The 24,719-nt window shown below is 50.8% G+C and overlaps 1 protein-coding gene across 4 annotated transcripts in view; it reads right to left on the bottom strand.

The window, feature by feature from the left end:
* ESRRB (estrogen related receptor beta) overlaps window positions 1–24,719 on the bottom strand; it is a 183,237-nt gene that overhangs the window by 49,321 nt on the left and 109,197 nt on the right. For 2 of the 4 annotated variants that reach the window (XM_010809670.4, XM_010809669.4), the window contains exon 2: window positions 4,593–5,002. In XM_010809670.4, the coding sequence (XP_010807972.1) occupies window positions 4,593–5,002 (410 nt within the window). The other 2 variants (XM_059890946.1, XM_059890945.1) reach the window with 2 other exon arrangements.

Here is a 24,719-nt window from a genome sequence, read left to right as displayed (position 1 = left end):
CTGGAGAAGGCAAAGACACTTTCATCAAAGAGTCATGCGAAACTTTGGGTAAACCCTGCCTTTTGAAAAGGAAAAGGTTTTTCAAAAAAGAATACATGGTCTTACAGAATGTGACTGAAAATATGCAAGCATAACAAACAAGCATGCTTATAAGTAAACGTGACTATTTTATCTAGATCCTAAAGGCTTACATATACACATTAGCCAAGTGTCTTTGGTTTGCCCTCATTGGGAAAATGAGAGATCACTTCAGGGATTGCCTTCTACTCAGACACATTGAGAACTTCCTACAGGCCAGGTACTGTGGAACGGCATGGGGCTCGGCGGAAAAATCGAGATAAATGTAATGCCTCAGGAGATGCCGGGGAAGCAGATGACCAACAGCAGTGACGGTACAGTGTAGGAAGTATCATCCGCGTGCAGAAGCTTCGCAGGAGCACACAGAGGGGCAATCAGCGGAACAGAAAGCAGGGTCCTTGCTGAGAGGGTCAGGGTTTGGAGGTACAGCTTAGCATGGACGCCTGGGTGGTCCCTCAAAAGGGCCCCTCACCACTGCAGTACTCATGACAAAGGTTTTCACTACTGTGGGTCAGTACCACAGCCCAGAAACCTGTGTGGGCCAGCCACAGAAAGGGGCTCCATTTCTCACAGGCCGACTCATATTGTCCAAATTCAGGGACTTGATGGATAAGCCTGGGGATGCCAGCACACTCAAGGAAAAATTGATCTGTCCAACCAGATTCTGCCTAACCATCAAGTTCGCAGAGCAGAAGACCTATGAGGGACCTAATGCCAAAGTGCAGGGGGTTGTAAGTCCCCCCCACCGCTCCCCCCACCCCGCCGCAAAAAGTCAGAAAAATGTAAATCCTTTATGCTTTGTGGCCTGAAGGTCTGACTACTACTCTACCAAAGCACCAACACAGAGACAATATGTAAACAAACAGGTGTGGCCCTGTTCTAAGACAGCTCGATTCACAAAAGCAGAAAGCTGCCTGCAAACTGCACTTTGCCCACCTCCCCCATCCCCAAAGAGGCAGCCCCAGCACGGCGCAGAGTACTGAGAGCCCAGTAAGCAGTGAGCGCTCAGTAAATATTTGTAGGCAGGGAATGGGATTCTGAGGGCTTTCTCCCTAAGTCTCTTGTGACTCCTTGGTTCCCATAAATTTCTTCTATTGTCCAAATTCAGTGTAACCACTGAATGGAGCAGATGGAAGGAACCTAAAGAGGGAAGGGAGGCTGTGAGCTAGCATGATTTTCAGACCTGTCCTGGCATTTACTTTGTAAATGGATTATTATTGCATGTGACTAAAGGCCCTGTTCAAAATGGCCTGGACATCCTCCTTAACTAGGGAGGTGCTTAGGAGACTACGCCCTGGGCTGGCAGCCTAAGGCAATGCCTGTAGCCTCACCTGCTCTAAACCTTTGATTCCGGCATCTAGAGGGCAGGTACTCTGTGTCTCTCCCTGAAGCTCCTTACTCAGGAAAGTAAAGTCAAGTCGCTCAGTTGTGTCCAGCTCTTTGTGACCCTATGGACTGTAGCTCACCAGGCTCCTCTGTCCCTGGGGCTTCTCCAGGCAAGAATACTGGAGTGGGTTGCCATTTCCTTCTCCAGGGGATCTTCCCAACCCAGGGATTGAACCCGGGTCTCCCACATTGCAGGCAGACTCTTTATCCCTCTGAGCCACCAGGGAAGCCCCTAACTCAGCGCAGGGACTCAATTAATGCTCTCTTGGTTCTAAGCTCATCTCTGGGGTTGTCCAATTGTAGGTAATTTGTTTCCTCTTTATATTTTCCCCATATCTCTAAATTTCCTACAACTGTTATGCTCAGAAACAACAAAATCAAAATCTTTGTTAGAACAAAATCAAAGAATTGATGAAATAGCCAGAGCAATCCATCAGCTTTAGATGGACAGTCCCTGTTCCAAACATATATGTCTTTCTGGTTGAAAATGAATAACTCTTCCTGTGACTAAGAAAAGGGGCAAGAAGAGCAGGCCAGTTCCGACGGCACTAAATGCTCTGTTTGTCTTTGGGCTTCTAGGAAAAGATCGTTATCCTATTCGTGGGAGCAAATAATGAAGACTATTTACAAATCCTTCCTGTGGGCCCTTGCTGAGAATGTTCTTAACACCCAGGTTGCTGTCTAGGGTGTAGCAGGATTCTTGAGCCTCTGCTTTCAGAAAATTTGATCCAGACTTCTCCAGCACATTAAGGAATAAGGAGAGAAGAAAATGCAATTGTCTCTTAAAAGACAATTTTTCAAAAACTGACCTTCAGGAGTCTAAAATAGTGGCAATCTTACCAAGATTACATCCCAATTTTAGAAGAAAAACACGGCTCTTTCAGTGGCTTAAATTGTTTTAAACATCTCATGTTTATCCTTCCAATATCCAATGATATTAATTGGATATTGAACTGGGGGTTTTCAAGCCTGGCTGAGACTTAGAACTGCATATAGTGCTTTTCACATCTAGAAATTCCAGGGCCTCTTCCCAGACTGGGGGATGTGAAGCTAGCAGGGACCAGCATACATCCATTCACGGTGCTGAAGGCTAGCGCAGTGCCGGACAGAAAAGGGTTCCGTCAGTATTTGCTGAGAGAAGTTGGGCCCACGCTCCTTCTGGGAAAGGTACCGGGAACTGGGGGCCTGGGGTTCTAGGAAAACTTACTTTTTTTACTGTTGGAATAAAACAGTAAAAACTTCCTATGTACTATTTGCATATTTGCCATGCTTATATTTTTAAAGGGTCCATTTAATAAAGAAATTTATCTATAGCTAAAATGGTTTAAATCCTGTTAAGTTAAAATAATAATTGTACTCTTTAAATTAATGAGATTACAAAAACCTGCTTTGTAAGATAAAACAGATTATGTCTGTTGTCTAAGTAATAGTGTCTTAAGGGATACTAGGAAAGTGAAAATAATAACTGCAGACATTTATTTAGTACTTACTAAGTGCCAGGCCAAAACATAAGTGCGCTCTCTCTCTCTCTCTCTATATATATATATATACACACACACACATATATATATAATGCATTACTTACATATGTGCTTTATATATATATAATGCATCATATATAATGTATTTTTATATATAATACATACAATGCATTATATATATATATATAGTATATAATTAAGCCTCTTTTTAACAGCTCTATGTGAGGTAGCCATGACACCATCTCACCTTTCCTGGGAACAAACTAAAGCAGAGAAACTGAGGCAGCCCCCAAGGGCACTGAGCAGTAAGGTAAGGGATGGAGCTGTGCGACCCAGAAGCCCACCCAGCAGTTGGACAGGTCAACACGCCGTTTCAACTAACACGTTAAACTGGAAACATCCTAGGACCCTTAATTAGTTGAATAAATAACTTCTCACAAGAAATTTAAGCAAATACTTGTTGACTGAACAAGCCAAGAATCATCCATGGAAGCTCAGCTTGCCTCTTCTAAAAAGAAATAGGGGAGGAGGGCAAGGGAGGATACCCCCGGACCGCCAGGCAGGGCAGGGACAGGAAAGCACCCCTGAGTTTTCTCTAGTCTGGTCTGCAGTCTCTGTCCCCAGGGGACAGCATCTGCTCATCTCAGTGACCTCCACGAGCAGGGCTTTTGGTCTATCCTAGCGTCAGGCTGGCACTTAGTAGGAACTCACAGATAGTCAGTGGGATGCATGAAGCAAGGGCTCTACCTGTGACCTACTGTAGTAAGAATCTTGGTTACCATGCGCAGCCATCATTATCCCCTATTTACCTAGGACTCACTTCTCAGACCTGGAGGGCGCTTTCCCACCCATTGAGAGAGGCAGCCACCCCATGGCCTTCGGAACATGACTCAGCCGATACGCACACACTTTGTGAAAAGCCCTCAAAGATGGGCCACTCCGGGATGGGACAGGATGAGTGGTCAGGGTGCAGTGGGGGGGTGGGCGGCAGGGGGAGATCCCCTTGCTCTTCCCTGACTCTTTAAAGATGAAGAGGGTAGTCACAGTCCACTTGCGCAATTACAAAGTGAAAGTGAAGTTACTCAGCTGAGTCTGACTCTTTGCAACCCCATGGACTGTAGCCTACCAGGCTCCTCCATCTGTGGGATTTTCCAGGCCAGAATAATGGAGTGGGTTGTCATTTCCTTCTCCAGATGATCTTCCCAACCCAGGGATTGAACCCAGGTCTCCTGCACTGTAGGCAGATGCTTTACCGTCTGAGCCACCAGGGAACAAAACGAGAGACCCATTACAGTTCAAGAGGTCTGGAATTGCAGGGCAAATAGGGCTGCTAACATTTTCCCCCCTAAAATCAGCTCTTTAGGGTCACACATTGGACAGTGTTTCCCATCCTAGGCACACCTAGGCATTTGTGCAGATCTTCCGGGGTCCCCTAAGGGGCGGAATGCCATTTCAACAACAGCCTGCTAGTTAGAGCCCACATCCAGAATCCCAGGATGAGAAGCCCTGGGGAGACCGAAAGGAGAGTCTCCAGAACCTGGCATTCAGAGGCGCCCAGACCTGCGCCGGCAGCTGGCTCTGGGGGATCACTGGCTCCCTGCCGGGCCGCACCCCCACCCCTCCCCGGCCCGGCCGGCGGCCCCGTACCTTGGATGGTCCTCTTGAAGAAAGCCTTGCAGGCCTCGCAGGAGGCCACGCCGTAGTGGTAGCCGGAGGCGATGTCCCCGCACACGAGGCACAGGCGCTTGGGGATGGCGTTGAGCATGTACTCGCACTTGATGGCCGAGTCCTCCATGAGGCCTCCGGCACAGTCCTCGTAGCCCTTGCGGCACGGGGTGCCTCCCAGCCCGGCGCCCGCGAACATGGGCGGCGAGTCCAGACCGTTGGCGTGGGCGCCCAGGGCTAGACCGAAACCGCCGCTGGCGTCCGACGAGCCGCTGGGGCTGTGGTGGCTGAGGGCATCAATCCCCGAGGACGGGCTGGACGGCTCGGTCTTGATGAAGGACCCGCAGCTGGAGCCCAGGTGCCGGTCGTCTGCGGACATCCTGTTCAGCAGCCTGGGGACAGAGAGAGCAGGAGTCAGCTCGGAGAGGGTGCGGTGCCTGTGACGTCCCCAGGAATTAGCTCTGGGCTCCGGGCACCGGGTGGGTGGGGTGGCTGGGAGGGGCCTTATGCTAGGTATTGGTGAGATAAAATGCTGGCGGGGGTGGGGGAGAGGTCAATTGGGCTGGGGGGAAAAGGAAAAAACGGCACAGGCCACAGTGAGTTTCTGGCATTACCCCCCAGAACCCTCTGAGTCCTCAAAATGAAAACTCTGTTTGATCAACTTCAGATGAGGCACCCCACCCTCTGCAAACTGCTAGTCTAAAGGGTGAAAAACGTGGTAACCTTCAGCCAAAATATCTGGCCAAGCTTCCCACGCAACAGTAATAGATTTGAAGTCCGAAGGCAACAGCTCTCGGACCAGACACCCTCAGAACCAGATCCGATGACCCAGTTCACCTGATCCACTCCCCATCCCCACCCCGACCCTGGGGCAGCAGGTAACCCAGCCTCGGAGCTTCCCCCGAAGGCCACCATCACTGAGACTGGGACCAGAGGTGCCACGTCACCTGACCAGGGCAAGAGGCAGGGCTTGTGGCTAAGGCATCAGCCAAATTGGCTGCCCCCTGGGGACCCCCTCTGCACCGGGGCACATCTGGAGGGTGGCCCCAAGGCCCCCTCTCTCATTCCCCTCTATCGCCCCAGAAGAGGTTGGCCTCCCCCTCAAGAGACTGTGCCTCCATCATGCAACACGAGGGAGCCCTCCAACCCCAACTCTGAGCATCACCTCGCTGATTCTTAACCGTAAGTTTCCACCTCTAAGCGCCCCTGCCTCACTGGAGAGTCAAAGGAGCAAGAACAGCAAGGCAGGATCACCACAAAGGGTCATAAAACATTTCCCATAAGGAAAATCCCTCCTCCCAGAACCACGATGGGTGGGTGGGAAGGCAGGCGAAGTATGACCCCCAGGACCAGGGGAGGGGCTTCTCTCCCATGTGAGCGAGAAGAGTGAAGGGCAGGGAAGTGCACTCAGGGAAGCCCAGCCACAGCCCACACTCAAGAGCTCTGGGCCAGGCAGGCCCTGGAGTCAGGAGGCTGGGTCAGGGTCCAGCTGTCCATCTGTCCATGTCCTGGCCTCACCTGGTGGAGGTACAGAGGAGGCCACGGCAGATGCCTGAGCAGCAGGTGGAAGTTAAGAAGGAAAGGTCCTGGAGAATGAAGGGGGCTGGAGAGGGTGGGAGTACAGCCCCGTTCATGGGAAGATGTCCCGGCTGGGAGGGAGGGAGGGTCCCAGTGCTGGAGGAGCTGGGAGTGCCAGTGCTGGAGTCCTACCTCCAGTGATGCTCAGAGGGAGCCCCCTGTTTTCTGAGCAGCTCACTGAAGAAAGCATTGGTCCCCGAGTTGGGAAGGGCTCTCCTATCACACCCACAAAGCCCACCCTCACAACACAACCTTGGCCACACTTAGCCACAACACCCAAGGCAGTCACAATGGGGAGGGGCCTCCCTTGTTCCCGGTCCCACCAATGATCTCATAGTCACTGCCCCTCCCAGAGGGCTGTTCCATCCGTCTACACTTGAACGTGTCCGGAGGCATTGCCCCACAGACAGTTCTAATCAGAAGCTGGGAGCTCTCTCTGATAAGAAGGATAAAAGATCCCTAAAAGGCTCCTACTGTCAAGAAGTTTATTATCTACTGGAATGTAGTGTTTGAAGATAGAGGCTCTCAGGTCTCTCTGGTTTCAAACTGAATACTCCTGAGTCTTCTGAGACACTTCTTCCGCTAGCTCCAGGTTCCCTTACACCTCTGACTGGTGCCCTGTCATGTCCCCAGGCTCCACATGGTCACCTGCCTCCCGTCCATCTATCAGCAGGTCCCTGGCGTGTCCTCAGGAAACCCCATCGGCCTGAGCAGGCACAGAGGCGCCTGTGGGTTCACCCCCTACGATGCCCTTGCGCTGGGCCTGCAGGGAGAGTGGACTAGATGCTCTTACCTTTATAATCCCCTCCCACTGCTGCTTTGTTGTTCAGAGGCTAAGTCATGTCTGACTTTGCGACCCCATGGACTGCAGCACGCCCGGCTATGCTGTGCTTCGCTATCTCCCAGAGTTGGCTCAAACGCATGTCCACTGAGTTGGTGATGCCCTCTAACCATCTTATCCTCTGTCACCCCCTTCTCCTCCTGCCCTCAATCTTTCCCAGCATCAGGGTCTTTTCCAGTGAGTCAGTTCTTTGGATCAGGTGGCCAAAGTACTGGAGTTTCGGCTTCACCATCAGTCCTTCCAATGAATATTCAGGACTGATCTCCTTTAGGATGGACTAGTTGGATCTCCTTGCAGTCCAAGGGACTCTCAAGAGTCTTCTCCAGCACCACAGTTCAAAAGCATCAATTCTTCGGCACTCAGCTTTATGATCCAACTCTCACATCCGTACGTGACTACTGGAAAAACCACAGCTTTAACTATAGGGACATTTGTTGGCAAAGCGATGTCTCTGCTTTTTAACATGCTGTCTAGGTTTGTCATGGCTTTTTTCCCAAGGGGCAAGCGTTAGGGCCCTGCCGTTCCCAGAAACATCCCAGGCCTGCTCTGACGAACACTGCAGGACAAGTCAGCTCCCAGACCCAAGCCCTCCTCCCTCAGGCTTACGAGTGCCCCAGAGGTTTTGGAAGACACATTTGAAGTCAACAGTAATTATCGCAACTGCTACTTAGTGAGCACATTTTATATACCACCCACTTCAGGTCTGTCTCTCGGGTGTACAAGAAGCTCGTGCCCAAGGGAAGCAGTTGGAGAGCTCTACAGCTACGTCCAGTGAACAATTTTCCAAGTTTCTTCCCCAACCCCACGGCTCAGCCAGCCCTGATGGACACCCAGGCCAGGCAGCGGTTTCATGCCCTAAGCCTTGGTTTTCCCTCCTAGCCCTCTCCTTGAAGGCTTCAAGGGGCACAGGCACAAAGCAGTCTTTAGTGGGCTGAACAGCCAAGATGCACCCTGTCCAGGCCACCGCCTCCAGGCCCTGGCCAAGTGACTCTAGGACTGAGAAGGAAGCAAACTTGCCCCTCACCTCAGAGTTGGGACAGAAATCCAGCCACTAATTTAGAGCCTGGGCTCCAGCTGAGAGTCTGATGATTTCATTCCTGCAGGCTTCTCCTTTCGGTGACCCTTATTTTGGCCCCAGGAGGAGACTGGTGGGCTGCAGTCCATGGGGTCGCTAAGAGTCGGACACGACTGAGCGAATTCCCTTTCACTTTTCACTTTCATGCATTTGAGAAGGAAATGGCAACCCACTCCAGTGTTCTTGCCTGGAGAATCCCAGGGATGGGGGAGCCTGGTGGGCTGCCGTCTGTGGGGTCGTGCAGAGTCAGACACGACTGAAGCGACTTAGCAGCAGTAGCAGCAGCAGAATGTCTATGCCAAGGAGCTTCAACATGTACTCCGGGCACCAGGGTGCCAAAGGCTGACCAGATAGGAGGACATGCCCAGCGCAGCTCATGATGTCAAGAAGCTCATCCTCCCACCAGGACAGACACTAAACAAACACCTGTGTGCAGAGCGCCAGCAAGCCCGGGGGTGGGTGGGAAACCGCACTAATAGGGGCTCCCCCGCTGCCTCTCCCGTCCGGTTTCATTCATTCGCTCTTTCATTTGTATTTGCATTCTTTTTCCCTCCAGGAAACCTGCCCCTCCCCCCACCCATCCTTAACCTCTCTTTAATTCAAAAGCAAAACGTAAAGACAAAGGGAAAGAAAAGGGCCAAGAAGTAGTGGCCAGAGGAGCTGAGAAGAGAGAGTGAGTTGTGGACGTGCAGAGAAGACAGCCGTCGAGAAGGGGGTGGCGGCAGGTCACGTGCAGCCGCAAAGTCAGGGGAAGTCAGGAGTGCACGTGTCCCCTTCAGTGAGCAGTCAGGATGTGGCTGGTGACGTCCCCAGAGCAGTGTCCTGGCATGGGCGGGGGTCGGGGGGGGGGGGGGGCGGTGGTAGGAGCCACACAGGCCAGAGCTGCAAAAGGCCCGGGAGGCAGACAATCTTTCTGGAAGCCCGGGCAGAGGAGAGGGTAGGGGTAGGGGCTTCCTTGCACACCTTTACACAACACCGTCCACTTGAACTCAGGGGTGGTGGAAGCAGAGAAGGAATGTTTTTGTTGTTACTGGCGGTAATTTATCTGCTTCTTTGATGAGGGGGAGGTGTGTCAAGAATGTAAGGAACTTAAGAAATTTAAAAATTACTTTCCAGTTTGCCTGAAGCGACCCTGATCCCACCTACTGACCCAATATAATTATCCACCACTCCCCATGTCTCCCCAGAGGAGACAATGAATTCTATGGTGAGTCTATGTTACATGCTAATAGTAAAGAGCAAATCAAGATGGAGAGGTTGAGATGACCAAAGATGAGTATCAGCTTTTCTCAAATTCTGGTCCAGCCTTCATCAGAGTCAGCCAAGGTGCTGGTTGAACAGGTAGCTTCCTGGACTGACCCCATGTTTTTGCTTAGTCGATAAGCCGTGTCCGACTCTTTTGCGATGCCATGAGCTGTAGCCCTCCAGGCTCCTCTGTCCATGGGATTTCCCAGCGAAGAATACTGGGGTGGGTTACCATTTCCTTCTTCTGGGCATCTTCCTGACCCAGTGATTGAATCTATGTCTCCTGAATTGGCAGGCAGATTTTTTTTTTTTTTACCACTGAGCCACCTGGGAAGCCCAGTCATATTTTGAACATTCATCCCTGTAGGTGGGGCCCAGAAGTCTACATTTTTGGTTCTGTATGTTGGTTTGTTTTTAGCACCGCAGCTGTGATTCTCAGAGGAGTTAAGTTGGAAACCTACAGGAATAACACAGGTGATCAGGGGACCCGGTTGAAGTCCTCAAGGAATCTGGATGCCCCGGAAGAGAACTGAGCCGAGGCAGTACAAGGGGAGGGAAGGTTGGCTGTGCAGAGGGGAAGTTTGGAGGTGGTCTCTCTCATCCCCCAGGCAGCCTTTCCTCATTCCATGGAATGGGAGGTGAGGTCCAGAGATCTAGCCAAAGGAAGAAAGTTTTTAACAGCAACTGCAGGAGGAGGAGAGAACAGAAATCAGGAGCACAGAGGCTTACCAGGCCCCTTAACTCAGCCTGCAAGGCAGCAACACGGAAAGCTTCGACCTGCGTTTCTCAGCTCAGGCATTAGTGACATTTGGGGCTGGTCATTCCTCACTGGGGGCCAGCCTGTGCACCCCAGGTCGGTCAGCAGCATCCTTGCCTCTGGAAGCCAGTAGCATCCCCACCCCCAGAGACAACAACCCAAACCTCCAGGCACGGCCAGATGGTCCCTGGGGGACAAATTGCCCCTAGTTAAGAATCACTGACTTGGCTATTGGAGGGAAGGGGGAAGGCAAAGGGCCCGGAAGCTGAGGGTGTCGTTCGGAGATGGAACAATGTCAGAAAGCACAGAATTGGGAGAAGACGGAAGGCCAGAGGGTGAGTAGGTGGAGTTTCCAGTGGGTGGAGGCTAAAGTGCAGAAGGAAGAAGAACCCGGACAGCTGGAAAGGATGGGAGGCTGGGTCAGGGAAGATCTCAGAGATTGGAGCCAGGATGCCAAGGCTCAGTAGGATGTGGCCATGGGGCGAGTGGCCAGGACGGGATGCAGGAAGAACGTAGCGTGGGGATGAGGTGGAGGTGTCGACACTTGTGCCCTGGGGAGGAGAGGGTCATGTGGAGTACACCATCTGTGGTTGGCTGGGGCCCAGTTCCCAACTGGTCGATGACTATTGACTTTATGGGAGGGGCCCACTGCCCCATCTGAGCTGCCTTTGAAAGAGCAAGTCAGTGGTCTAAGTTCCCGGAGGCATTCTCTTCCCTCTAATTCAGCTCATATCAGGAACACAGTTAGAGCTGCCCTGGGCCTCAATGTCACCACCATCTGATTAAAATGGCCCCCCAGTGCCAACCCAGGCCTGCCCCTGTTCGTGTCCAATGTGGGGCCCTTACCCCAGAGGGACCTGACCTCCTGGGATGCCTGAGCTTACTCTCTGCCTCTGCCAGATAATCACTTTGCTGGACAGCAAAGTGGGTTGGAGGTTTTCCTAGTACAGAGACCAACAGCACCTTGGAAGTTCTGAAAGAAACCCAAACCATTCAGCTCTTCTGTCATGAACCTAACCCTAACCCTAGAGGAACAGAAACTCCAGGGAATCAACAAGAAAGCGATCACCAGTTTTTTAAGCTGGAATCCCAGGGGTCTACCCCCTTCAGGGCCACTTGCTGGTGGGCCGGCAGAAGAAGCTTCTGGAGGAAAGAAGCCTCCTGGAGGGAAGAGGGATGGGCCAGCCTGATGAGCCCAGGGCCTGGCTCTCTGTCCTCTGCAGAGTAGAGTCCAGCCACCACACGCCAGAATTGGGGTCACACATAGAGGGGCTACCCTCAGAATCAGCTTTTGGCTCTGTGCCAGGCTGCCCTATAAGAGCAGAAACAAGCCCCCAAGTCACTTAATGGTTACAAGCCATTGCTCTGATGTGAGCCAGTCATAGTAGCTGTTGACTTTGAGTAAACAGGTCAACCTCTCTGGGCCTCAAGGTTCCTCATCTGTAAAATGGCCCCATCACAGCACCTCCTTCATAGGGCTGTTCTGGGTGAGCAGGGCCTAGATTGAGGGCCGGAGGAGGAGGGGGCGACAGAAGATGAGATGGTTGGATGGCATCACCAACTCAGTGGACGTGCGTTTGAGCCAACTCTGGGAGATAGCGAAGCACAGCATAGCCGGGCGTGCTGCAGTCCATGGGGTCACAAAGAGCCAGACGCGACTGAGCGACTGAACAACAACAATAATGTAGGCAAAATGAACATGCTGGGGCCCAGCACGCTCTCAGTGGACGGTGTCTGTCTTGTGATTCTCCTAGGAAACCCCTCCCAGAAAATCCAGCAGCTGGGTGCAGCCTGGGGTGAGCCCCAGCAAAGCTCTTCCCTCAACCAAGTCTAGAACTGAGGATAATTCCACAAGGAACTTGCCATTTACCAGGAGAGAAAAGTAGTGGGTTAGGAAAATTAAGAGGATAAATAAGCCTGAAACGGGAATCCACTCTACAGAAGAAAAATAGCTTCTGAACACTTGAGAGACTCTTATGTACATTTCCATAATTAATTTGCTAACCAGAAGCCACTGAGCTGTTCATTAAAGCAGACCCTCAGATCCTCCAGCAAGGCTTTATTTGTTATGAATCAGCCCGCCAGGCACTTGAAAGTAACAGAATAAACTTCCTTTACAAATAATGTTAGAGAATGCAGAATGAGCCTTTATTGGAGGGATAAGATGAGGACCACGTGGCTAAATGTGAGTAATTGACAAGGTCCCCAGCATTCCTGTTGGGACATGGATTCATGAGGACTTATCACATGAGAGGGAGGGAAGAAAGGAGGGAAGGCGGAAGGAAGGGAGGGGCGGAGGGTGAGGAGGAAAGAAGTATCATGAATCAAGGCTTCTAATTAATCCAATTTCATGCATCTGAGTCCATTCTTCAGTCCATTCATATATATATATATATATATATATATGCTTTTTCCCCTTACACTTATATATTTCTTTAATTCAAACTGACCTTCTCCTGCAGTAGTCTGAAACACCCATTTCAATACATAGTATTTTTATCTCTCATGAAATCTCGCAAGGCATATCTTTCAACGCTGGACCCATTTTCCTGGACAGACACCAGCACAGCGGGAATCAGCGCCTGATAAATACTCAGAGATTCTCCTGCCTGACCTGGTGACCTTCAGAGGAGGAGCTGAAGACCCCAGAAGTTGTGACTCACTTAAAGACACTTACTAGAGAGCCAGGCTGGCTGGGGGCTGCCTGGAGACACAGCGGGGGGAGGTGACCTGTGCAGGGGAACAGGGTGACCCCACCCACCTGTCACCCTCCATCCCCACGTCCACCACTGCACCACCGGTCCTGTGCTGGTTTGATTTTTGTCTGGTCTCCTTAGGAATGCTTTCCTCATGCTCTCTTTCTCTCTCTTCCCTTAAGACTGGGACTTAAGACAACAAAATGACCCGATTGCAAACTGGCTTCAGTAAGAGCCCGCCTATCCCTCTGTATGCTGCAGCTCAGGCAAAAATCTGTAATTAAGCATCTTGTCGTTAGAAAGATTAGTCAAAACCAGGCTGATCCCAGACAACTGATTGAAATCTCGTTCCACACAAATTACGGCACGGAAAATAATGATGGGTAATTAGTGCCCTTCAATCGGGGTTTTTATCCATGATGTCCCAGGCTGCATCCATCATCATGAGAAGAGAGAAGCTTCGCCAAAGCAGGAGGAGACTGCTGGGCACTGAGGGGCTGCCCCGGCACAGCGGGAGGGCCGGGTCCCCTGGCAGAGTTCCAGCCCACAGTGGACAGCCACTGGCTCTTCTTGTAGCTGTGTGCAGATTAGACAGAGGGTCCCCCTCTGGGCAGACCAATTCAAAACTTCAGTCCTCACCCCGGTCCTCTCAGGGGAGTGCCTTCATGCAGGGCCCCAAAATACCTGATGGCTCTCACTTTAGCCCATCTGGCTAAACTCTGGCCTCTGACACCACAAACAGACGTGTCTGGGGGAAGGACAGCTCATAATTTCAAAAGATGCCCCCAAACACACCTTGAGCGATCTTCCTTTCAATTGCTATTGGAGATCTGACATCCAGGAATCTAAACTCTTCTCGAGTCTGTTTTTATTTTCACCCCATAATACGCAGTGATACGGCATAAATATCCCACCTCCTCTCACTGAACAAATTCGGCAGTTTTCTGATGACATTTAATCCTAGAGGTGCCGTGGTGTTGGGCCGTAGAGCTTAGTGGTTGGAGCTGGATTGCCTGAGTTTGAATTCCAGTTCTGTCTCTCACACGTAATTTAATCTCTCTGAGCCTCAGTTTATTCATCTGTAAAATGGGGATGGTGATAATTATCCTGTGTATCTCATAGGGTAGTCCTGAGGATTAGTGAGTTAACACAGCAAAGAGCTTAGAACTATACCTGGGGAAAGTGTTCAGTAAGTACCACTAGCAGTTGCTACTAGCACTCTTTTGGTAATGAGGAGACAGTTTCCATTCAGTCTCTAATAAGTTCTGTCCCACAGCAAGCAAGCCTGTCTTGCTCCCTCTCCCCTTCCCATCATTCATCCATCGTGCATCCACCCATCCACCATTTAATCATGCATTTGTGTGCTTCTCTGCATGCTGCAACTTCCACCGAGAAAGTCCCTTTTCAGACAAAGGGGTTCCTTATTCAGGCGCTACTAGAACCAACTGTTAGAACTAACCAGCCTCTCTTCTGGGAGCTGCCAACCAGCTCCAGCATTCTGTCTGTCTCATTCCCACACGCACACCGAGATGCCATAGGAACTGCCACATGTGTAAGGCTCTCTACCGCTGGCCCAGCAGAGTGACCCAGAGCTGTGCTCGTGACCCACGCTGGGCAGTGTCTCTCCCTTGAGACCTTGGTGTCACAGCTGCCTCTCCAGGGACAAAGGCCGTAAGATAGACATTTCCAAGTGTGAGTGAGGTCATACTTCACACCATGGTACGGCAAGAAAGACGAATATGGAAGCTGGCAGTAGAGAAGGGTGCCGGCCAGGGGCAGAGCCCCAGGAGCCTCAGTTGGCAGCTACCAGACAGCATGGCAGTGCCTATGTTCAGGGGAGCGATGATGCATGATTCCTTGCTGTGGCAGCTCAAATGGGGTGTTGTGACAGCTAACCACTTCCCTGCCATCTCATCCGTTCATCCACTCACCCTCTCCCTCCTTCATTCATTTCAACTATTTCTTGAATATCCATGGTGTGCCAGATATCGTTCTAGCCCCCAGGATGGATTGGTGTCCAAGGTGGACAGGTTTCTGTCCTCAAGGAGTGGCAACACTGTATTTCATTGACTTTAAGCTATACCCTTTTATCCACTTTTTTTTTTGGTCTAGTTTCTGTCCCCGCCCCCCCCCCCCCCACCACCACATTTTAACATCTTGGCAATCAGAATGCATCTTGAATCGATGGCATGCCATAGCTTCATTTAATTAGCGGTTATAAAAATAATGGTGTCTATGATGTCATAGATTCAATGAAATATGATAATAAGTATAGCTGAGATGGCCACGAGTTCACCAAAAGCAGCTTCACGTTCTGTCTAGACACAGGAAGACCACACTTCTCAGTCTCCCTTGCAGTCAACTGTGCCCATAGACTGGGTCCTGGCCAAGGGCATGTGGGCAAAGAGATGTGAGCCACTTCCCCATCTGGCCCATAAAAATCTCCCCTGGCCACTCCCTGCCCTGACTCCTCTCTCTCTCTGTCCTTCCCCATCTGCAGGCCACACAGGGTCCAGGTAGAGGCTCCAGGAGGGGATTCCAGTGCCCAGGGGCATGGCAGAGCCACAAGTTGGAAGGACCCTGGGCCCATGAAAAACTTCACGAAAGGCTATCCGCCAAGCAGCTTCCCCAAAATGTTAGGTGGGCATGGTATCACCTGTCATGTTAAGCCACTGAAACAGGGGTTGTACTGAATATATGACAATAACCAGTGTTACCCACTCTAACAAACACAACCGGTAAAACAGCACAGTGATGAGCACTATGAAGAAGGCAGGAGGAGGAGGGGACGACAGAGGATGAGATGGTTGGATGGCATCACTGACTCGATGGACATGAGTTTGAGCAAGCTCCGGGAGTTGATGATGGACAGGGAGGCCTGGAGTGCTGCAGGCCATGGGGTCACAGAGAGTCGGACACAACTGAGTGACTGAACTGAACTGAACTGAACTATGAAGAAAGAGAAGGGCCAGGGCACAGATGGCAGAATAGAACAGTATCCGGACACAGTAGTCAGAAAAGGCTTCTCTGAGGAGGCGGCATTTTAAGCAAAGCGGAGCAAAGACAGGGTGCGAAGCACGGCGGGAGAGCTCTGAGTTGGAGGAACAGCAGAAAGACACGGGGAGGCCCGTGGACAGGGCCCTCTCCCAGCCGGCGGCACTTGGACCAGGCAGGAAATCGAAGCGCCCCTGGTCTGTCCCGGGGCCACCTGCCTGGGCTGAAGCCCCCAGTGATAAGGAGGTCAGTACTTTAGGTGGCAGCTGCTTCCATCTTTAGACAACTTAGATTTTTTTTGCAAGTTCTTTGTCAAGAGCCAAAATATTTCTTCTCTCTGGAGCTTTCGGTTATAGTTTGTACAACTCCCTCCCTCAGGACCTACGGAACAAGTCTAACCCCCTTCCACCTGACAGGCCTGCAGACGGCTAAAGGCGGCTTCCTGCTCCTTGCTGAGTCCTGTCCTCGCCGGAACACATCTCCTGGACCTAGAATCACTCCTGCTCACATTTTGCCCTCCTTTGAGAATAACCCATCTGCTCTGTTTACTCCTTATAAAAAGGAACATCAGAACAGAGCACGGGGACTTCCGTGGCAGTCAAGTGGATAAGAGTCTGCCAATGCAACGCACATGGGTTTGATCCCTCATCGGGGAAGATTCCACGTGCAGCAGAGCAACTAAACTCGTGCACCACAGCTACCGAGCCCGTGCACTGCAGTGAAGAGTAGCCCCCACTCTCGGCAACTAGAGAAAGCCTTCACATAGCAATGAAGACTCAGCACAGCTAACAATTAATAAACTTTTTAAAAAAGACTTTGCCTTTCAATGCAGGGTGCTACGGGTTTGATGCCTGGTTGGGAAGCTAAGAACACGCATGCCTTGTGGCCAAAAAAAAAAAACAAAACACTAAAACAGAAGCACTATTGTAACAATTTAATAAAGACTTTAAATTTGGTCCACATCAAAAAAATAAAAAGAAAAATCTTAAAAAAAAAAAAAAGAGCACAGCCTTCAGGTGAGTTCTGACCAGAGCAGAGCAGTTCCGACACCTCCTTCATCCTCGATACTATACTTCTGTTGATGCAACCCTAAATGGAATCGGCATTTAACTTGGCTCACACTGCTGACTTCTACTCTGCTCCTTGTGCGATCACACGCCTGAGGCTCTTTTGCCTGTGCTATTTATTCCTGGGCCTCACTGCCCGCTTCCTATGTGCATTCCTGCAGGGCAGTGTGCGGACCCAGTGAGAGAGACCACACTTCCATCTGCCACCTGGTCACAGCAGCGGCCCTTTGCATGTGGCCTTATCCACCGCAGGGATGACACAGGAAGCTTGGGGATCCCAGCATCCACTTCTCTCCCTGACTCAATTTTCCAGCCTTCATGCCAACGGGCAGCCTGGGCAGATGACAAAGAGATGTCTTAACTCAATGGACAGCTGAGAACCTGGCATTGCTGCCAACGGGAACCCGCTCCTGAGCTCTGTAATGGTGACCATAGGAGGGCTCATTCTGTGCTGGTCACAAAACTACATGCACGACATTCCTGTCAACAACCTGTTATTCCCCCATTTTGCAGATGAGGAAACAAGGCCCAGAGGGGCTAAATATCTTGGCAGGGAACACATGGCCAGAAAGTGCAGGAGTGAGTTACAAGACGAAGGGGAGAAAGTCACAACATTCCTTGGTTCAATACAGCCAGGGCGTCCCTATCACAGCTTCAGGAAGGCAGGGGTCCTTTCCGCAGCTGCCCACTCCTCCCTGGGGTCACTTCAGGCCAGCCACACTGGCCTCCTGTGCCCTCCCACCACACCCCACCCCGTACATGAAAGCAGGGACTGTGTCTGCTTTCTCTGCTGTTCTCCACAATCAAGGACGCTTCCCAGTACAACAGATGTTCAGAAAATATTTGTTAAGTGAAGGAGACGGTGAGAGTTGGGTGGAATGTGAGGCTTACCCAAGGTCTGCCCCTCTGGCTGAGACAGGAGCAGGCCTGAGCCACAAAACAGAGCCAGAGTCAGGGCAAGGGAGCCAGCCAGCACCTCCGGAGCAGAGACCTCGCCCACCGTCCCACTGGAAGGACCTAACACTTGCCCTCAGTTCCCACCAAACTCCACTAGTCCTGGTGGAAAGAATTTGTGAATGATGTATGCATTTTTCTTACTTTTATTTATTTAAGTGCCCCAAACCATGTAATATGTTTGGAAGCAGCTTCGAGAAGCTAGCCTCTTAGATCCCCTGATCAAGAAATCTAGTTCTGAAACGTTAAAGAAGATATTTTAACACAAGAAGCAATGTAATCAATAAAAACCTGTGGGATGTAGGGTCAGAAAAAGCATGCCTCACCCTCGGAGCCAGGACCCTAACTCTGTATAAGTGAAAAAAAGCCATGACTGCTCCCTGCCCTCCCTGAGGGGACAGAAGCAGGCCCAGGCACAAGGGTTCTGGGCCCAGATCACCCAGGTTTGAATCCTGGCTTTGTCACTCATTGTCTGTGCTACCTTCTCCATGCCTCAGTTTCTTCATCTGCAAAATGGGTACTATAAAGATATTAATACTTACCTCTGAGAACTGTTCTGAGGATGAAATGACACAATAAATGGGAAACACCAACAGAGTGTCAGGGGAAACACTAACTGAAACTACCTGCCCTGGCCAGGCACCATAGTTACCATTTGCATGAGTTATTTTACGACAGGAGATCCCAGTAAGGAACACAGAACTAACAAGCCACCACCAACCGGAAGAACTTGGGAAAGGTCAAAAGTAGACAGGAAATGCCAGTCCATATACCCTCCCGGAATCTTTGTCGCTGGAATCCATTTTGGTTGAGTGATGTGTGCACGAGGAAGGACCCTGAATCAGAATGATTGGCCAGAGATAACCTGGAAACGAATCCCGTCACCATAAAACCTGAAACTGCAAGCCACATGGCAGAGCGTCTTCCTGGGCTCCCTCACCCTCCTGCTCTCTGGTGTGCCTTCCCAATGAGGTCAGCACATGCATCTCCTCGAACAATTCACTTCCGAGTGTCTGACAAGACCCACCCTCAGGCCCTGGAAGAGGTCCCCCTTCCCGCAACGGCAGCGCCTGTATGTGGTAAGTGCTCAATAAACGTGCGCTGTTGCTATGATTCCCCAGAACTTGGGTGCAGGTCCTTCCAGCCAGAGCAGGAACGGTCTGATAATTTGGGTCTCAATGGCACCCCACTCCAGTACTCTTGCCTGGAGAATCCCAGGGACAGAAGAGCTTGGTGGGCTGCCGTCTATGGGGTCGCACAGAGTCGGACACGACTGAAGTGACTTAGCAGTAGCAGTAGTAGCAGTCTCTTCTGAAAACTGCATGTAAGAAGAAAGGCCGAAGCAGAAGTGACTCACTCCCAGGCTCCTGGGCCCTCCCTTAATCTGAGCCTTTGGGAGTGAGGAGGGGCTGGATTCACCAGGCTTGCCCTTGGAAGTGCTGTCACTTATCAGGAGGACTCCTCCAGATGGGGCATTTTGACTATTGATCTGATAAATAAACAGCCTGCTGGCTCGATCAAAATGTTATTTTGCATTTCAATGACTGTTCACTAATGCAACCTTCATCCCACCAAGATGCTGCTGGCAATGACACCAGCCCTGCCACTGGCTTGAGAGGTGGAGCCACCCCCTGCCAGTACCAAACAGGATTAGGGCCCTTCTCCCTAGGAAGTTCAGTTTCCTGGTGGCTCAGGCAGCAAAGAATCTGTCTGCAGTGCAGGAGACTCAGGTTCGATCCCAGGGTGGGGAAGATCCCCTGGAGAAGGAAATGGCAACCCACTCCGGTATTCTTGCCTGGAGAATTCCATGGACAGAGGATCCTGGCAGCTACAGCCCATGGGGTCACAAACAGTTGGACTGAGTGACTAATACTTTCACTTTCCCTGGGAAGTCAGAGTGGGGTGGGGAGGACAGCTGCTCCAGGAAGGGGAGGCAGGAGGATGAGCAGAAACGTCCTTGTCCTTGGTGATGGAGCACTGGAGGGGCAGGGGCTGCTGTCATGCCTGCAGGAAAGGCCCTTGGGGCGGCACGTGTGCCAGACTAGGACACCCCTGGGACCACAGGGTCAGGCCTTAGGGTCCCCACTGCTTTGTTGAGTGGCCTTGGACAAGCCACTACACTCCCTGCATCTCAGGTGCCACACTGGTAAACTGGACCCAAGAAAAACCACCCTATTTTCCTGGTTGGATGCAAAGACTCCATAAGAAAACAGACATGGAAGCCCTTTAGAGATTAAAAAAAAAAAAAAAAAGAATGCTGCTGTATTATTTAATGCAATAATTATACTAAATTTCCTTTCCCGGGCTTCCTGGTGGTCCAGTGGTTAAGAATCCGCCTTGGTTCAGGAAGATCCCACATACTGCGGGGCAACCAAGCCTGTGTGCCCCAACTACTGAAGCCTGCATGCCCCTTAGGGTCCGTGTTCTGCAATAAGGAGAGCCGCAGCGGCCAGAAGCCCGAGCACCACCCACTGCTGGACAGTAGCCCCCACTTGCCACGACTAGAGAAAACCTGTGCATGGCAACAATGACCCAGCACAGTCAAAATAAATAAATATTTTTTAAATTTCTTTTCTTGTTTTTCCTTTCTTGTTTCGTGTTTGTGACCACCCGAGATGGCATATTAAAAAGCAAAGACATTACTTTGCTGATAAAAGTCCATCTAGAAATGGCAACCAACTCCAGTGTTCTTGCCTGGAGAATCCCAGGGACGGGGGAGCCTGGTGGGCTGCCATCTATGGGTTGCACAGAGTCGGACACGACTGAAGCGACTTAGCAGCAGCAGTAGCAGCAGTAGTCAAAGCTATAGTTTTTCCAGTAGTCATGTATGGACGTGAGAGTTGGACTATAAAGAAAGCTGAGTGCCGAAGAATTGATGCTTTTGAACTGTGGTGTTGGAGAAGACTCTTGAGAGTCCCTTGGACTGCAAGGAGATCCAACCAGTCCATCCTAAGGAGATCAGTCCTGAGTGTTCATTGGAAGGACTGATATTGAAGCTGAAACTCCAATACTTTGGTCACCTGATGTGAAGAACTGACTCACTGGGAATTGACCCTGATGCTGGGAAAGATTGAAGGCGGGAGGAGAAGGGGACGACAGAGGATGAGATGGTCGGATGGCACCACTGACTCAACGGACATGAGTTTGAGCAAGCTCCAGAAGTTGGTGATGGACAGGGAAGCCTGGCGTGCTACAGTCCATGGGGTCACAAAGAATCAGACACGACTGAGCGACTGAACTGAACCGAACTGAACTTTCTTGTTTAGCAGGCACTTACTACGCACAAAGTACTTTGCACATACAAACTTATTTAATCCTCCCAATAACTCTGGATTTCTAGTCCTGTTTTACGGTGGGAGGATCTATGGGAGCACAGGTGGTGAGCCTCCCCGGCCACACAGCTGCTATGGTACATCGAAGGGTTGGTCTTGAATGCTCATCCATCCTGACAGCCACTTTGGGGGATTCAATCACTCTGCCCAGAAGAAATGTGATGACTCAAAACAGCTACTTCTTCCTTTTCTTGGCCAGACAGGTTTTTAAAGGGGGCAGAAGAGAAACTCTTTCTCCTAGTGAGTCCCAGCTGGGAGGAGAGGCAGAAATTACTGACATTCAGAAAGAAGACAGCAGGTGTCATAGACACAATGTGTATGTCCTCCCCACAAAATACATATGTGGAGACCTAACCCCCAATGTGATGGTACTGGGGGCCTATGGAAGGTGACTGGCCATAAGGGTGGAGCCCTCATAAATCAGATCAGTGCCTTTATAAAGGAGACCACAGAGAGCTCCCTGCCCTCAGATCATGTGAGGACACAGTGAAAAGACTGCTCTCTATGAACCAGTAAGTGGCCCCTCACCAGACACTGAATTACCAGCACCTTGATCTTGGACTTGAAAGAAATAAATTTCTGTTGTTCCTAAGCCACCCAATCTATGGCATTTTGTTACAGCATCCTGAGCAGACAGACTAAGACCACAGGCCTCCGCAAAAACACTTCTCTGGACCACCCAGGTATGGGGACCTGTGTCCCAAGGCCAGATACCAGGGCTAAGAGGCTGAGGTGGCTGGTGAACACTCAGCCTGCTCAGTGAGATGCTAGGCCGCTCAGAGATCTGAAAACTGGGCACAACTCATTAATGGGGGACTCGCAGAAGAGACGTCACACAGAACCAGAATTGCCAGGGCCTTGTCATTTCTGGGCAGAGCTACAGGGTGGTGGCCCTGAATGTAGAAAGTGCAAAGTGGATAGAATGGGAACCCAAATGTCAAGGGAAAGGCAGTCACAGGCCTCAGAGGCTCCTTTAGAAAGGACAGCCCACCCCTTCACCCTCTATGTGTCGTGGTGGGATTGAGGGTAGGCATTATCTTCCCTGATGGCTCAGATGGTAAAGAACCTGCCTGCAATGCAGGAGACCCTGGGTTGCGAAGATCCCCTGGAGAAAGGCATGAGTACCCACTCCAGTATTCTTGCTTGGAGAATCCTATGAACAGAGGAGCCTGTTGGACTATAGTCCATGGGGCCGCAAAGAGTCAGACACGACTGAGCAACTGACACTTCAGCTGTTTGACCTAAGTGCCAAAATTGCTTTGTTCTTTGTCCTCATAGTATACACACACACACAAAGCTCCCCTTTTCAAAGGTGGAACATTTTGTAGTTTACATTTCAAGGTTTTAAAGAAATAAACAGCAACAAGGGTCTTCTGAGGTTCTTATTATGCTGAGCAGAAAGAGCCCAGTGAGTGATGAGGCTTCTGCTCTGGCTCCAAGGCTGTGTGTTCTTGAGACAGTCACTTGCCCTCTCTGGTCTCAGTCACTTCATTTCCCTTTCTGGAAAATGGAGACAGCCTAGCCATCTGCTGGAGGGGCCAGAAGACACAAGACACCAGAAAGAACGCTGGTCCCAAGGTGTCCCTGGGAAGCAGGCCCCCGTCATAAGCCTTCTGCTCATCCTGGTTTCACAGGTAATTCAAGGGTTAAAAATGAAATCGCCCAAAGAAAAAGAGAAAACCCACATTACAAAAGGAAACACTGCCTGTTCTACAAGGCCTAAGATAAGACAACCTGGAGAGACTGGGAATCCATAAGTCTCCACTCTCTTGCCCTGTCATGTCCACCTGTCCCAGCCAAACGCCAGTCTGCCTGCTCCACACGACAGACCCACTCCAGCCCAGGATCAGGGGAGCACTACTTCTGCACCCACATCCACTCCAGGGCTGCCTGCCCTGCCCACCAGCCAGCTCGGGCCAGGCTGAGCTGGGAGGAACACCAAATCCGGGCTTTCTCAGTTCAAGTCTCAGCTCTGCCCTTTCCTTCTTCCATGACCTTTAGCAGATTCTTGATGGTCTCTGAGCCTCAGTTTCTTCATCTCTTCAGTTCAGTTCAGTTCAGTGGCTCAGTCATGTCTGATTCTTTGTGACCCCATGGACTGCAGCACGCCAGGCCTCCCTGTCCATCACCAACTTCGGAGTTTACTCAAACTCATGTCCTTTGAGTCGGTGATGCTATCCAACCATCTCATCCTCTGTTGTCCCCTTCTCCACCTGCCCTCAATCCTTCCCAGAGGTGGCTAAAGTATTGGAGTTTCAGTTTCAACATCAGTCCTTCCAATGAACACTCAGGACTGATCTCCTCTAGGATGGACTGGTTGGATCTCCTTGCAGTCCAAGGGACTCTAACAAGTCTAACCCATCTCACTGCCTCATGGAGTTACTGTGGGGACCAAATTATGATCTTATTTTCAAATCTTTGCAAAGTGTCTGCTTCCCGAAAAGTTGTCACACCCTCCCCGTCATCCTCCTCACTCTGGCATTTCATAACCCTGGCTCCTGGAGAGGAGTGAACAAGGTCTTCAGGGCCATTGGTCCCACCAGGTGTCCCCCATAAAGGAAACCTGAATTTCTGAGCACTTTAGCATCCATCCAGGGAGCCATCACCAGGTCCTCCCTTCCCGAGGGAGGCAGGCTCACCCACTGTAAGGGGAGAGAAACCGAGAAATGGAGGGGTTTTTCGTGGGTAGGGGCACAGTCAGGATTTGAACCCAGGCCCTTCCAACTCCTGCATTCTGAGCTTGACCTCTGCCGTTTCTCCACCTCTCAACATCGTGATTCCCAATGGCAAAAGAAAGTTTAAAAAATACAAAAGCAAAATACTCAGCCAGCAAGCTTCAAAGCGGTCAAGGTCATGAAAACTAAGAAAAGTCTGAGAAGCTGTCACAGACCAGAGGAGATTAAGGAGATGCGACTACGGGATGCAGGGCGGCGAGGTGGGCTGAGTCCTGGAAGAGAAGAGGGATGGCAGTGCGAAGTGGACGAAGCCTGAACAGAGTTCAGCATTTAGTTAATAGCAACGTCCCATTGCCATTTTCGGCATTGTGACAAACACACCGTAGAAACGTCCAAAGTCCGTGAGAGGGAATGCTGGAAAGGGGTGCACAGGAACAGTCTGCAATATCTTTGCAAGTTTTCTGCAAAGGCAAAACTATTCTAGTAAAAAGTTTTTTAAAAAACTGGAAAAAATGTAAAAGCTCCAACTTTGCATCTTGAAGAAAAGATGAAGGGCCATGCGTGCTGACCTGTCTTTTGGATACATCTACCCCCAGCCGCCCACTCCTCCTTCAGGGCCAGAGGCCTCCAGACAAGCCTTCCTCTTCCTGACTCTGCTTCTCCGCACACAGAGACCTGCTGGCACAGAGGACCTTCTCCTCTCTCCACCACAAGTCACACACCAGTCTAGTCACACAGGTGATCACACACCAAACCTGTCACCTCAATTCCTACTGCTTCAGACTAAAGAAGTTGACCAGGAAAGTCCCCTGGCAGTCCAGTGTTTAGGACTCGGTGTTCTCCCTGCCAGGCCTGGGTTTGATCCTTGGCTGGGGAACCCGGATCCTGCAAGCCG

Source organism: Bos taurus, chromosome 10 (genome assembly GCF_002263795.3).
Source record: "Bos taurus isolate L1 Dominette 01449 registration number 42190680 breed Hereford chromosome 10, ARS-UCD2.0, whole genome shotgun sequence".
Classification (NCBI taxonomy): Eukaryota; Metazoa; Chordata; class Mammalia; order Artiodactyla; family Bovidae; genus Bos; species Bos taurus.
This window is presented reverse-complemented; position numbering and strand designations above follow the sequence as displayed.